A 15,675-nucleotide genomic window follows, 5' to 3' on the forward strand; every position below is an offset into this window, starting at 1 on the left:
GTATGCCTATTTAAGGCAGACGTTATATTTTGTTAGGGAACTTATTTTCTATTCATAATTACATACTTTTCTCTAAAACTATTTAAGGTTTACTTATTGAACGCTTTTACGCTGCTTTAGGTGGTATCAGAGCATGGTGACCAGCGGCAACAGCAGTGCTCTCCGTGATGGTGATCAGAAGGGTGGAGCCCCACAGGGGGGACAGGGTATTGCAATCATTAGAGCAATGCTTTGAACAACAGATAGAGTACTTGTCCAGGCATTTCGAGGAACGCTTTCAGGAGCTTATAGATTGTCTAAGATGTTTGGGGAGTCGAACCAAATAAGGGAACGAATGATGATAGGTGTAATACCCGGCTAGACTCCGGCGTCGGAATTCTAACCTTCCGAACGGAATCTCCATTGGAATCCGGAATCTCATATGTCGGAACCTCTTAGAAGGGTAAAATAAGGTTTTTATAAAATGATTTTTATGGTTTTATTGTTTGATTTTGAAATAAAGTTTTAAAAGAAAAGAAAATGTTTTTTTGAGGAAATCCAGGTTCGGCCGCTGAACCTTAAGTTCGGCCGCTGAACCTTAAGTTCGGCCGCCGAACATGGTGTTGCCGCAGGAGCTCCCCTTTCGGCCCCGAAGGTGGTCTAGCCAGCCACCTATATGAGGCCTTCAGTTCGAAAATGGGAGAGTTTTCTCTCTCTATTTTCGGGTAAAGGTGAGTTCTTGCCCTCCCTTTGATGATTTTATGTTTTTCCTTCAAATCCTTCAAATTTTCACGAGTTTCCTCTTGTTTTGAAGTTTTAAACTTGGATCCAAGATTTTAAAGTTTGGAGACCGTTTCTCCTTAACTCCAAGCTTGGATCACACCTACCTTAGATCTTCAAGAAGTAAGTGTAGATTCTTGCCTTTTCATATGTTTTAAATAAGTTTTAAAAAAGGGTTAAGGATTAAAAATGCGTGAAATGGCTAGATCTAAGGTTATAGGCTTTGATTTAGGTTTTGATGAATGTATGCTCCCTCTTGTGTTTTGTTGTTGTTTGTTGGGGTTTAGACTAGTTTTTATGCCCCTTATGCATGTTGGAGTGAGTATTCATGTTTTGAGAAGTTGGGTGTGAGGATTTGAGAGTTTTAGAGCTGAAATGCATAAGGCAGAATCGGGTTCTGCCATTCTGGAGAACCCAGGTTCGGTCGCCGAAGCAAGGTTTGGCCGCCGAACCTGCATGGGAGGTAGCCTTTTGGCCGCCTAACCTGCCTCCGAAAGCATGCACTTTCGGATCTGTAAGGGAGTTTCGGCCGCCGAACCCGCCCCCTAAAGTCCTCGACTTCGGATATGTGGAGGACCTTCGGCCACCGAACCTGCCGCCGAAAGTCCTTTGCCCAGCCTTCCTTTGCTTGTTTTATATACATGTTTTGTGATGTTTTAGGGGGTTTTTTAGGGAGTTGTTTAGAGTCATGTAATAGTTGTGTTGGTCCCTCATTTGAGTCCACCTGTGTAGGATCGGACCAGGGAGACCATAAAGGCCTTCAGTGAGCTAGCTACATCATTGTTAGGCAAGCGTCAGCCAGAGGTGAGTAGAATTGAACTAATTTCTTGTTTTAAATTAATCTAACTTTTGAGCATGTTCATGCATCACGAATGCCATGTTATATGATAGGTTGTATGCATTAGAATTCACGAATATGATGCATTACATATTTTACTGTTGATGTGGATGGATATTGGATGACCCACTAGCCCTCGAGCAGGTTATGTTATGACGGATACGGAAGACCAGGGCTGCCCATTCTACTCGCCCTAGTACCATGTAAGAGAAAGACCAGGGCTGCCCATTCTACGCCCTTGGCATTTACGGATATGCTATGTTATGTTTAATAGGAAGTCCTGAGGAGCTCCGTCGAGGTCCAGGCATTATTTGGTATATGTAGAGGGTTACTGATGATAAATCCATCTTGTTGTGAATTGTTTGTATTGTGACGCATTCCATATGAGCATATATGTATTAAACTGTTTTTATATTCTGCTCACTAGGCTCTTGTAGCTTATCCCTTTCCCCTAACCCTCAGGTTTGCAGGAGCGCAGATAGTTTGGGAGAGTCGGCATGGCTTTTGGTACAGTTGTCATGTAATAGAATAGTAGTGGACATGTAATATCTTATGGATTAGAATTGTGCTTCGCCCTAATGATAATGATGTAATCCCAGTTTTCATGATCTTATGTAAAAGTTTTATGTTTATGCTATGTTGAACCAAGTTGAGGCATGTATGTTGACCATACTGGAGCATTTGATGAGGGCTCTAGTATGGGTTTTATGTTTTCAGTTTATGATACAGGCACAGGTTAAGCTTGGTTTCAGGAAATGTTTAAGTTGTTTTATAAATGTATGATCATGTATGGAATTTTATCAGGTACACAGGATGTATAGTAGGCTTGCTACGGGTTCTGGCGACCTTAAGTCAATCTGAATCCTAGCGCCGGTAGCGGTCCAGTTTCCAGGTCGTTATAATAGGAGACAGTTAGGATATGCTGCTCATGGTGAACCTATCAACAGACTAACCTAGCACGTAGGCAACCTGCTTACAAGGAGCATGAGTCGGGAGAAGAATTCAATCCAAAACCACCTCGGTTCGATTGAAATCAACGAAGGGCCAGCTATGAGCAGAGATGGTATGAAGCTCGAGATGGTGGACATTTCTCATTAAAGATGGATATCTCTTACTTTAATGATAGTTTAGAAATTGAGGAGTTTTTAGATTGGATTGCTGAAATAGAAATGTACTTTTGAATATGTGGAGACAACGACAGACAAGAGAGTAAAATTAGTTGTATGTCGTCTGAAAGGGATGGCTTTGGCTTGGTGGGAGCGAGTATAAACTAGGCAGGAGAGGGAAGGGAAATTTCCTACCCGAACCTGATATAGGATGAAACATTTGTTGAAGTTAGAATTTTTACCATCCGATTATGAACAGATTTTGTTCCAACAGTATCAGATATGTCAGCAGGGCAGCAGGACAGTTCATGAGTATACATCTGAATGTATGAGGCTGGCAGAGTGAAATAATTTTCTAAAATCTGAAGGGCAGCAAGTGGCTTGATATTTAGAAGGGTTATGAGTGAATTTGAAGGACAGAATTGGAGTGCACGTAATTCAATCTTTGAGTGAAGCAAAGAATTTAGCTCTGAAGGCTGAATTAATGCATCAGAAGAGAGGCAGGAGGAATTTTAGTGGGTTTAAAGCAATGCGGGGTCAGAAAGTGTGAGTAAGCCTACTACAAATCAGCTAGAGCGTAATACTTTTAGAAACTTTAATAGAAAACTTGTGGATGATAAAGCAGCAGGCAAGCAACCTTTGAATGTGGGTCGAGATAAAGAAGCGAAGAAGGTAGATAATCCTTATGCAAGACCATATGTTGGAAAGTGTTTTCGGTATAATCAACAAGGTCATAAATCAAATGAGTGTCCTACTCGAAAAACAGCTAACGTGTTGGATCAAAAGGAAGAAGATGAGGAGATAAATTGTGAACTAGATGGGTCTGACGAAGAAGGAGAGGAATATGAATTAGATGAGGGACAGACTTATGTTGTACGAAGGATGATGTTGGTCCCTAAGCGTGTATAGAAAATGCAATGACATCAGTTATTCAAAACTCATTGCACAATTGGTAATAGGGTGTTTGGTGTTATAGTTGACAGCGAAAGCTGCAAGAATATTATCGGGAGGGAGACTATGAAGAAGTTGAAACTACCGATTGAAAAGCACCCGGAGCCTTATTCATTGGGGTGGATTAAGTCTGATACTGAAAAAATAAACATGACAGAAAACATTATAAAGTGTCTTTCTCTATAGGCAAATACCAAGATATTGTGTACTGTGATGTGGTAAACATGGATGTATATCAACTTTTATTTGCTAGGCCTTGGCAATATGATGTTGATGACAGCATTATGGGAGGACTAATGTTTACAAACTAGAGAAAGATGGCATGAAGTTTTTATTGCTTCCTTTAAAGAGAAAACCTGACGTCCCAAATAAGAGCATGTTCTTGACTTTGACAGAGAATTTTGCTGCTGAAGTTAAGGAAACAAGACAGGTACATGTTTTGATAGTGTAGCAGATTTTCATAAATGAACGTGAAAAGCAAGTGGAGGAGTAACCAAAATTAGTCTGTTCTCTATTACAGGAGTCTAAAGAATTGATGAGAGAGGACACACCGGATGGATTACCGCCCATTAGAGACATTCAGTATCAAATCGATCTTATTCCTAGTGCTAGCCTTCCTAATTTGCCTCATTACAGGATAAATTTAAGGGAGAGTGATATTCTAAAGGGAAAAGTAAAAGAATTGTTGCGGAAGGGGTTGATTCGAGAGAGTTTGAGTCTGTGTGCAGTGTCAGCTTTACTGACGCTAAAGAAGGATGAAAGTTGGAGAATGTGTGTTGACAGCCAGGCAATCAATCGAATTACAGTGGGCTATAAATTTCCAATTCCGAGGCTAGATGATATGTTGGATAGATTGCATGGAGTAAAGTGATTTTTTCGAAGCTGGATTTGAATAATGGGTATTATCATATTCGAATTAAGCCAAGTGACAAATGGAAAATAGCGTTCAAAACCAAAAACGGACTTTATGAGTGGCTGGTTATGCCTTTCGAGCTGTCAACGCTCCTAGTACATTCATGAGGCTAATGAACCAGGTACTTAAACAATTTATTGGTAAGTTTGTTGTAGTTTATTTTGATGATATTCTCATATATAGTAGTAGTGAATAGGAACACATTGTCCACTTGAGAGCTGTATTAATTGCCTTGAAAGATAACTTTTTGTATATTAATCTCAAAAAATGTAGTTTTCTAACCAAAAGATTAGTGTTCTTGGGATTTGTAATTTCGAATGTGGGTGTTCATGTTGATAAAGCAAAGATTGCAGCAATCAAAGACTAGCCTACCCTCCAAAAACATTTCTAAATTACGCAGCTTTCATAAGTTGGCTACATTTTATAGGAGGTTCGTAAAAAATTTCAATAGTATTACTGCCCCAATGATAGAGTGTCTAAAGAAAAGTATGTTTTAGTAGGGAGAAGAGGCAGTCAATAGCTTTTTCATCCTTAAAGAGAATCTATGTACAGCACCATTACTTGCACTTTCAAATTTTGACAAGTTATTTGAAGTAGATTGTGATGCTAGTGGAGTGGGAATAGGAGCTGTTTTGTCTCAAGAGAAGAGATCGATTGCATTTTTCAGCGAGCAGTTCAGTGATGCAAGACGCAAATGGAGCACTTATGATAAGGAGTTCTATTCTATATTTCGCGCTCTTAAAACATGGAAAGATTACCTGTTTGCAAAAGAGTTCATACTTTATTCAAACCATGAGGCCTTGAAGTACTTGAACAATCATAAACGAATTAGTACTGATATGCATGCACGGTGGTGTCAATACCTACAGAAGTTCCTTTTGTTTTGAAGCATAAATCGGGTGTACAGAATCGAGTAGCTGATGCTTTGAGCCGGAGGGTGACACTGCTGCTGACCTTGAGTCAAGAGATCATTGGGTTGAGCAGTTGAAAGGAGAATATGCACAAGATGATGATTTTATAGATATATGGTCACAGGTATCCACTAATCACTCAGTTTCTTCATTTTATTTATCTAACAGTTACTTGATGCATAAGAACCAGCTGTGCATTTTAAAGATATCTTTAAGGGAGAAGGTGATCAGTAACTTGCATGGAGGCAGATTAACAGGTCACCTTGGAAAGTTATCTTCTAAAAAAAATAAAATTATTTTCTTTAAAAAAAAATAAAATTATATTCTTTTTTTAGTTTAGTAATATATAAAGATTTCCGATGGATTTGTAACAAAGTAAATTCCGTCACTAACAACAACCTCTGTCGCTAATCCATTACAAATCTGTCTGAAAAATATTAACATGGTATTTACCACTTTATTCGTCACAAAAAAATTTTTTTCTACGGATTCATAATCCGTCGCAATACTATGTTTTCTTTGCCGTGAATGTTTGTATTACACTCCCAAAATAAAACTATGAAAATTATTTATTTTAAGTAAAATAATAGTAAATGAAGTTAATTGAAGTTTTAAAAAAATATATTCATGAGCTTGCAAAGGTAATGATTAAAAAAAAAGAAAATAAGATAATAAATAATCGGTACTTATATTTTATCATAAATAATTAAAATATTATAAAATTAAAAATAAAATACAAAAATCTAATAAACAATATAATTATGTTGCATTGCAATAAATATATGTATTTTTATTATAATTATTCATTTTAAATAAAATAAAAAAAATAATCTACATTTAAAAAAATCCATAACTATTCATAAATTCATAAAACTAACGGTAGAAAGAATACAAAAAATATATATATAAATAGTTGATACTTCTATCCTATCATGAATAGTTTTAAAAAAAAATTATTATATGTTTTTAACATGAATATGATACAAATCAACAACAAAATAAGAATTTAATGAAAGAGTTTATCTTTATCAAGTTTTATCTTTCTATCAAAAACAAAAATTATATTTGAATTTATTGCTAACTTGAAAATTGATAACAAAACCATGATCGGCAGTCATTTTCACTCGCCTCGTGGCTCTACAAAATAGAGAGCTAAATAGGTCAAAATCTAAGGCAAAACTTAGTGTAAAGGGTTGTAAATGAATTTATTTAATTTTTTAAGATTCCATTAGCTCTACTTTTTTATAATGGATAAAAAGTAATTAAGCTAAAAACAATTAGTAACAAATATGATTAAAGTAGGAATCTCAAAACCTCATCGTTATCCCTACCCACCAACATAAAGAAGACTCAATTTGATGGACAAGGTGGGTCCATCCATTGATGTTTTACTCACTAAGGACAGCATTTCAACATCATATACTAATGCTATTACTATATCTATGAGGTTGCGTCATAAGAATTTTCTTTTTTTTTTTTATGACATGAATAAGATTTTTATATCTCACCATCCATTCAGATAGTAAAGAAACTGAAGCTGGTCAACAAATTCTGTAGATACTTTATTTCTTGTTGGATCGATAATGGGTTATGGGTCAGTAGGCCGCTAGCCCCACTGCCTTTGAAGAAATCTTTTTTGATTATATCATAGTTTTTTATCTTTAATTTATTGAAGTTTATATATGTATAACTAAATAATATAAATTTGTCTATAAAATTAAAATTTAAATTATTCATTGGCTATATTTTATTTACAGCTACTTCAAATTAAATTAGCATTTTTAACTTACATAAAATTTTATTTGAATATTTAAAATAAAATAAAATCATATATTACACATTCTTTTGTAATTTATTTTAATTTGATACTAATGTTGACCTCAATAATCAAATTAAGTATGCTGCCAAATTGTGTGTATGTATATATATATATATATTAACAAGTACTATTTTTAGTAATGCTAATTCGAAAAATATCACTTTAGTCTAATAGGCAACGGTGAAATTAAATTTAAATAAACACTCTTTAAGTTAAAATTTATCCTAATTTAATATTTAAAAAAATTTAACCAAAACGACTTAATAAAAAAAATTGAAACATAAAAATATTGGCAAAAGAATATAATAAGCAATGAAAGAGTATTAAATTAATAATATTTGAACGAGAGACTTCAATTTGGGTGGTGAATGTCTTGGAAAATTTAAAACAAAGATCACCTGTCTTTTCATCTTGAACTTTTTGACATTTTGTTTTATAGTCTCAATGTAATTACAAGTTTACATTCAGGTATAATTTTTAATGGAACTGGACTATTTTAGTTTGAGGTATGGGAAACATCTTACGGCATCTAGAAATAGAAACCATGACTACTTATCACCTAGTAATCCACAAACATTGCACCTGTCATGGTTCCTCATATAGAACTCACACGAAAATAACTGTCATATGCCATTCCTTCCATAAGTAAATTTAGTAAAAGAAACCCTGAAACCCCAGAAAACTAAAGAAAGAAAAATAACACATGGGCACATTCCAGCCATACAGCTTGATCAAGGACTTGAGAACATATAGAATTCATAATCCCAGGTGATGGTTCAACATTCCATCTCGCAAGGAATGAGATAATCAACATCTGTTTGCTGAAAGTACACTACGAATTGCCAATCCCACAACATGTTGTCTGTGCAGCAAATAAAGCTATCAACTACCATGATACAAGATTTAAAACAATAGAAAATGAGACCATGATGAAATGGTTAACAATGCCACAACATATTAAGATGAAACCAAAAATTTCAGATATGTTTGAAATTGCTACAAATGCAGGAAATGTTTTAACTCCACCACAAAATCTGAAGAACCATCAACATAACCTATTTAAGGAATGACATTACTCAGAGCAATATGAAAAATCTATGCTGCAACAGAAGGCTTTGAGGCAGCAGACAATCTAGATCTCTTCTTTGCCAAGCTTTCACTGCGGCGGTCACGCTGCTCCTTCAACCTGGTTGCAAGGAGCTTCTGATACTCGGCTGCCTCAGCCTTGGCCTTTGCAATTCTCTTCTTCTTCTCTGCTATTCTAGCACGCTTCCTTTGCAAAGTCAAGGGAGTCACCAACCTCTGAATTTTGGGAGCTTTGCTAACTTTCTTACCTGCCAACCCAGAAAAAGGCACCTTGAAAAATATATTTTTCATAACTTTTATTATAAAGGAATCCAAAAATTACTACCCATTTGATTAGTATATTGTTCCCCAAAAAATATATTAAATTTAAAATTTACCAATAAAAAGATAATACAATAAGGCTACTAACCAGATTTGGTTGTAAAAGTACGGCGGTAAGTGTTGACGTACTTCCGGACATCATCCTCCTTTGACAGGTTAAACAGTTTACGGATCTTTGATGCCCTCTTAGGACCTCTCATTCTAGGCTTCTCAGTGTCTGTCAGTCCAGGCAGATCATTCTCACCTTTCTTGACAATAACCAAGTTCAAAACTGAGAGATCTTGGCTAACAATGCATCCACGGACAGACTTCCTTCTACGCTCTCCATTTCGCCTGCCATATCCACGGAAGCATGGTGTACCTATCCACACAAGATTCATATTCACATTGGTTTATCAAGAGCAAAACCACGCAACATCTTACCACTAAACTAGCCACCCAAAAAAAAAGGGTTTAAGGTTTAAAGCCCAAACCTCTGTGAAGCAAAAGTCGAACACGGCCAGGAGTTAGAACTCCTTGTTTCATTGGAAAACCCTGCTTGTCACAACCTCCCATGATCTTGAACACATAACCCTTGAACTCCTGTAATTACATAGGAATGGATCAATACAGGGATCATCACTCTCCAAGACAAGCTCAGACAGCAAACTGCTGGCAATAACATACCTCACCCAGGGCATCCCCACTGACTTCTTGTGAGATACGTTTGTCAAAAAATGCACGGCTGCCACAATAAACCTTATACATAAGTTACATTGAACTAAGATGCTAAGATTTATGAATACCATGGCTTCAAGTTCACAAAAAGTTGCTAGAAACAATATGTTATATCAGTTAAAACCATTTTGTTATTGTTTGCTGCTGGCTAAGATTAGTCAAGTCGGGATACAAAATAAATCATAAAGCACTTCAAGATTGAAGTATTTCATAGTATTGAGGGAAATGACATGTTAGTTTTTCCCAATTTTAGAATAGAAAGAGAAATGAAATATTTCAAGCACCAAAAGGATATGTCTTAAATGTTTTATTAGTTATTAAGCTAGCTCAAATTTACATTAGGACTTGAACACCGAAAGGAAGAAATCATCTGCTATGTTACTTTAGGTCAGAGACCACGCTTTACACATTACATTAACTAATTTCCTAATAATTGACAAGCTTTAAGATTTCTTTGTTTCTTCTAAGTGTACAAAGGAATAAAAAGAAAGTCCAACTGATAACTTTTGGTAACAAGAGCTGCAGCATATACCAAAGGTTGAAGTTCTAATAATATCCCAGTAACCATGTTATGACTACAATAACCAGATGGCGTTGCTAAATTCAGGAACCAACAATTCCATTTATACAAATTCTACTAAATTCAATCGGTTCATGCAATTAGACTAATCAATGCAAGGACTTAGAATTAAACAAAGCTATCCGTTTTCCTGAATTCAAACTGATGCCATATCTACATCCAACAAATTTAACCCCATTCCCTTCTCAGATACATTATATATAAATGTTTCACCATCTACAAGTGCAAATCATAATAACAATAACAAATCAGAGAAAGAGATCCATACAGTTTCTGGTCATCGTCAATCTCGAGCTTCTTCTGGCAACCAGTGGTAGGATTTGCAATATTGAACTGTAAAGAGAGGGAGATAGAAAGCAGATTAGCAAAATGGAGAGTTAGGGTTCGTGTTAAGAGAGGAAGAAAACTCTTAAGAACACAAGAAAGACCTTCATTTTCGATGGAGTTGCTTGCTACTGCGGCTCAGGTTCTGTTAGGGAAGAGAAATGCTCTTCCTGGTGTTGTAGCTCTAAGCCTCCCCGTTTCTCAGAGGAGCAAACTAGGGTTTTCGGGGTCCTTTATATATGGAGAGGGAAATATTGGTGTGATTCAAATAATGTGATTGCATATGCGAGACTTGTCCACAAGCGAACACGTGTAATCTTGATTGGACATTTGTGTTTGATGGAGAATAGTTACGATGCTCAGAGTCGGTATTACGATTACGATTCTGGAAACTGATGTACAGGATTTTTTCATTTTCTGGGCTATTAAGCCGGTTGCTCAATGGGCAGATTGGGCTCTGAAAGATAGTTATACGTTGGGTTATGAAGCCTAAATAGAAAATAGATTAGTAATGTGTCACACTCATTTAGGTTCTGTTTATTTATAAAAAAATAATTTATATTTAAAAATTATTTTTCATAAAAATATTTTTTATAAAAAAATTTCAATAAAATAAAATTTGTATTGCTTAATTTTAATGTAAAAAATAAATATATTAATAAATTTATACATAAAAATTTTAATAAAATTTTAAAAATAAAAAATAATTTCTTTATTTTAAAAGAGTATATCATTTTTCTTTAAATAATTTAATTAGCTTCAAAAAATATTTTTTATTAATTAAAATTTTTAAATGTTTTAAATGCTAAAAAATATAAAAGATATTTTTTTTTAAAATATTTTTTGTAAAACAAACGGAACTTAAATTTTGTTTTAACTAAGGAACTTTAGTTTTCAATAAATATTAAAATTATATCTATTTTGTTTGCATTTATTAACTTCCTAAAAAAATTAAGGTCATTTCTTCTTTGTTGCAAGGTCTTAGTAAAACCATCAAAAACTGTTATTCAATTTATAAATGGGATATCCTAAGTCCAATTAACTCATGTATATTTATTCAAGAATTAAATAAGTTCAATTTAACTTTTTAATTAATTAAATTCTTATATTTTTATTCAATGGTTAAATAAATTTTCATTTAATATAATATTTTTAATAATAAAAATATTTTTTATATAATAAAATTTTATTTTTTATTTTTTATTTTTTATTTTTTATTTTTAAAAATTATTTACAATTATTATGTATTTTTAAAAAATTTTATATTAATTTTAAAAATTATTTATAATTTCTATGTATTTTTAAAAAAATTTATGTTAATTAAAATAATAAATTTTTATATTTGATGAAATTTCAAAAAATACGATAAGATTAGCAATTATTGATAAAATTTAGCTAGTTAAAATATAACTATAATTTTTTATCAGTCAGTAATTTTTTTATCGTTATTTTAAATGGTCACTGATAACTTAATTTAATTATTATTTTTTTAAAAATTTAATCGATAATTTATTTTTATTTTCTTATAGTGATAGTTTTCAACTAATTTAAAACTCCAAATTAATAAAATAAATCTATCCGCATCATATCATTATATATTAAAAATTGCACATCCTTAATCCAATTCTCCCAAGCTCTAGAAAACAATAGTTTTCTTTTAAACATCAAATGAATGAAATGCTTCATAGACTAAATAACCAAATAGTAATGATTTTTCATTTGTGATACTTATCATAACGCTGAAAATTTTAATTATTAGTTTTGACCTAACAATAGAATAGCTAATATAAAAATAAGAGTGTGTGACCACTTGTCACACATATGACCCGGTTGAAAAGTAAACAAAGAGATATGTTTTCCTATTGATATATGTTTAAATTATGAAGAAAATTAATGTTAATTCAAGTGCTTGACCATATCAAGCTTCCTCATTCCACTAAATCTATATGCCAGTGCCTTAAGGGAAGACTCTAATTAATTCAGTCCACTTCATATCCTTGTCAACCGAAAGGAATACCAGATAAGATTAATGTTAATGAATACATATGTTGATATCTATGAAATGAAATTTGTGGGATATATTTCAATATAATATATATATATATGTGTGATCCACCTGTCAGTCCATCACCCCTGGCCTACGCGATTCTTTCCTCTGTCCTCTCCTCCTCTCAAATCTCAATCAGCCTCTAATGTCCTATTCTCGTTTCCAAAACTGTCGTCGACCAGTCTCCGAGACCTTTGCTGGTTCATTGTCGGTTGTCACGCTTCAGTCCTTTATTGATCACTGTTGAAGAAGATCCATTGAAACTGTATGCGACGAGAAATTTGCAGTACTTGGACTACAATGCAAATGATTTTATAAGTCTTAAGTGTGAGAGAGAGAGTGAGAGAAAGAGATTAGAGATGATAACATATCAGTATTTTTAAATACTTATTTGATTGCATTTTATGACATGTTTGGAATGAGTTTAAATATAAAAAGTAATATTATTCATGATGATTTTGAGTTTTATATATTGGATATTTATTATGTGATATGTTTATATAAATAATTAATTTAATAAAAAAATATATTTTATAATAATATTTGTTTTTATTTAAAAATTATATTTTAAATATTCTTTTAGAAATATTGTTTTTTAAAAATAAAAGTAATTATATTTTTATATAAATTATTAATTAAAATATAAAAAAAAGTAAAAAAAATAATTTATAATTTTATTAATTTTTTTATTTTACTGTCTGTGATTCAATTTTATATTAAAAAAATATCTTATACTATTATATTATTTTATAGATAATGATCATTTCTAAATTTTAAATTAATATAAAATTCGCTTTAAAAAAATTTAATATAAAATTCATATCATAATATATTAATGTGATATAAAATTAAATTATAAACTTTAAAATAAATTATATATTCAAAATAAAAAATTAATAAAATTACATAATATTTTTATATTTTTTTATAAAATTAAATTATAAACTTTAAAATAAATTATATATTCAAAATAAAAAATTAATAAAATTACATAATATTTTTATATTTTTTTAAAATATACCTATTTAAATAGATTTGAGTATTATTCGAATAATAATAATTAAATTTAAAATAATTTAAAATAAAGTTTAATTAAATTTGAAATGAATTAAAATATTAATAATAGTAATTGAATTTAAATTTGGATAAATTAAATTTTACAGATGCGGTACTTGTTTACATCATGAAAATGGGCATAGCAAAAGAGGGTTATTTTGAATTTTTATATATTTAATTAATGACAAAATCTCTTTAATTTGGATAGATGGATAAATTTATTAACACAATTACATTTGAAGATCAAATTGTTCTACTTTCAAATAGAGGGACCAAACCGTTGTTTCTGTTAGACCTCAGTGATCATTCAGTAATTTGTAATAAACAATACGAAAACGATTTAGTGGAGAACATATACACTAAATATTAAAGTTAAAGTTATAACTGATAAAACTCTTTCTTAAACATATATTGACAATAAATATTAAAAATTAGTTTAAAGTTATATTTAATATATTTTAATCATAAAATATCAAAATAAAAATAATTACTTTTAGCAACAGTTTTTTTTTTAAAAAAATATCTGAATCAATTTTCCTTTTTTAAAAAACAGCATTTTTGCCCCAACTATAGTGCCCAGTGTGGTTTAAGTGCATGGATTAGCAAGGCATCTGATAAGTGCCGTTCCTTGATTAGACACTTATCAATAGAAAAATTATTTTTATATTTATAATATACAGTATAATTAATAAATTGATTTTTTTATTTTCACAACTTAATATTTTAATTTTTAAATTTTAATTTCATTAAAATTTAAAATTTAAAATTCTTCCATTTAATAATATTTTAATTTTTAAAATTTAATTTCATTAAAATTTAAAATTCTTTCATTTAATAATTTTATTAAGTCAATAATTTAAGTATAGTCCAATAAAAAAAATAAAATATAATTTTAAAAATACTCTTATTAATAATAAAAATTACTTTCCCTTCAATTTCTAAATTCTTTTTATTTTCTTTCTATCACAAAAATTACTTTTATCCTAATTAAGCACCCTCATAAATTTTGAATCACAATAGATGTAGCAATTGAGAAGGAGATGCAGGAGCGTCGGGCGAGTGATCGAGTGGCAGATGACGTAAGTGGCAAGCGATAGATCAGTAGGATGCGAGCAATGGCCAAGAGCTACAATGAGGTGTAGGCAATGGTTCAGCCAACAATAGGAGCAACTCGATATGATATGAGGAGTGGTTCAGGGTGAGCAGCGATGGATGCGATGGGTAGGCGGTAGAAACAATGATTTTCTGTTAGATTATGATTTTTAATTTTTGATAATTTGAATTTTATCTATTTTGATTTTTATTAAATTGTTGAGTTTAAATTTTAAATTTATTAAAATTTTTATTTACTTTTAGAGATTGAATTTAAAATTTTAATTGTTTTAATCTGTAAATGAACTTCTGTTTTGTGTTTATCAATTTTAAAATATAAAGGGAAAATGTATAGAGAGTAAAGAGAAAAAAGAATAAAAGGGTAATTCAGTAATTTTTTATTTCATTAACCATATTTTTAATGAATATATCACTAATTTTAAAGAAATTAAATTTTAAAAATTAAAGTGTTAGATATTCTAAAAATAAAGAGATAAATCTATTAATTATATTATATTTCAGAGATAAAAAAAAAAATGTTTTGAAATCAACCTACATAAAAAGTTTGGAGCTTTTAAATCAATAAATAAATTGATTAATTACTTGTTTGTAAGAGTTAAAAGCATTAAATTTTATTTTTTTAAAATAAATATTCTTAAAATATTATTAAACAAGAGAATAGGAAAAATGGCGAAAAAGATTTTATAAAAATGAATTAATTCATGTATTCCTCCATGATAAACAGAGGCATAGTACTATGTTTAAATAGATTATAAAAATAACTAAATAGCTAGACGTACGGCATAATATATTGTTAGACTACCATATGTAACAGAACGTATAACTTGTAGAACTCTAAATTACTGAAAATCAGCAGAATCAATTACCAACCTTATCTCTCCAGGCTCAAGTCCTGTAGTCAGCCTTATTACTCCAAGGGGTGAACACATCCTTATCACTCCCTTGGTCAATATCCCCCCTCAAACTATGCCGAGGTTGGAGACATAATTTGTGTCGAAAGAACGCAAGACGAGCCTTAGGAACTGATTTAGTGAATACATCAGCTAGCTGACAAGTGGAAGGAATATGTTGAGTAATAAGAGCCCCTTGAGCTACCCGCTCTCTTACATAGTGGTAATCCAACGCAATATGTTT

At 31.5% G+C, this 15,675-nt stretch overlaps 1 protein-coding gene across 1 annotated transcript; it reads right to left on the reverse strand.

The window, feature by feature from the left end:
- Positions 1-8,227: 8,227 nt before the first annotated feature.
- On the reverse strand, positions 8,228-10,579 carry LOC110630437 (40S ribosomal protein S6). Its single transcript, XM_021777944.2, has 6 exons — positions 10,430-10,579; positions 10,270-10,334; positions 9,371-9,428; positions 9,178-9,286; positions 8,793-9,065; positions 8,228-8,631 (listed from the first exon to the last, which is right to left on the reverse strand). Exons 1-6 carry the CDS (start codon positions 10,433-10,435, stop codon positions 8,393-8,395), a joined length of 750 nt encoding a protein of 249 aa, XP_021633636.1. The 5' UTR covers positions 10,436-10,579; the 3' UTR covers positions 8,228-8,392.
- Between the last annotated feature and the right edge of the window lie 5,096 nt (positions 10,580-15,675).

Source organism: Manihot esculenta, chromosome 13 (assembly GCF_001659605.2).
Source record: "Manihot esculenta cultivar AM560-2 chromosome 13, M.esculenta_v8, whole genome shotgun sequence".
NCBI lineage: Eukaryota > Viridiplantae > Streptophyta > Magnoliopsida > Malpighiales > Euphorbiaceae > Manihot > Manihot esculenta.

Bases quoted from the DNA above. Each gene is read 5' to 3' on its own strand.
- LOC110630437 (XM_021777944.2), bottom strand. The intron at 9,066-9,177 runs GTTTGGGCTTTA...TTGTGTGGATAG, and splicing joins TCGACTTTTGCTTCACAGAG to GTACACCATGCTTCCGTGGA. The intron at 8,632-8,792 runs GTTAGTAGCCTT...CTGGGTTGGCAG, and splicing joins TACTTTTACAACCAAATCTG to GTAAGAAAGTTAGCAAAGCT.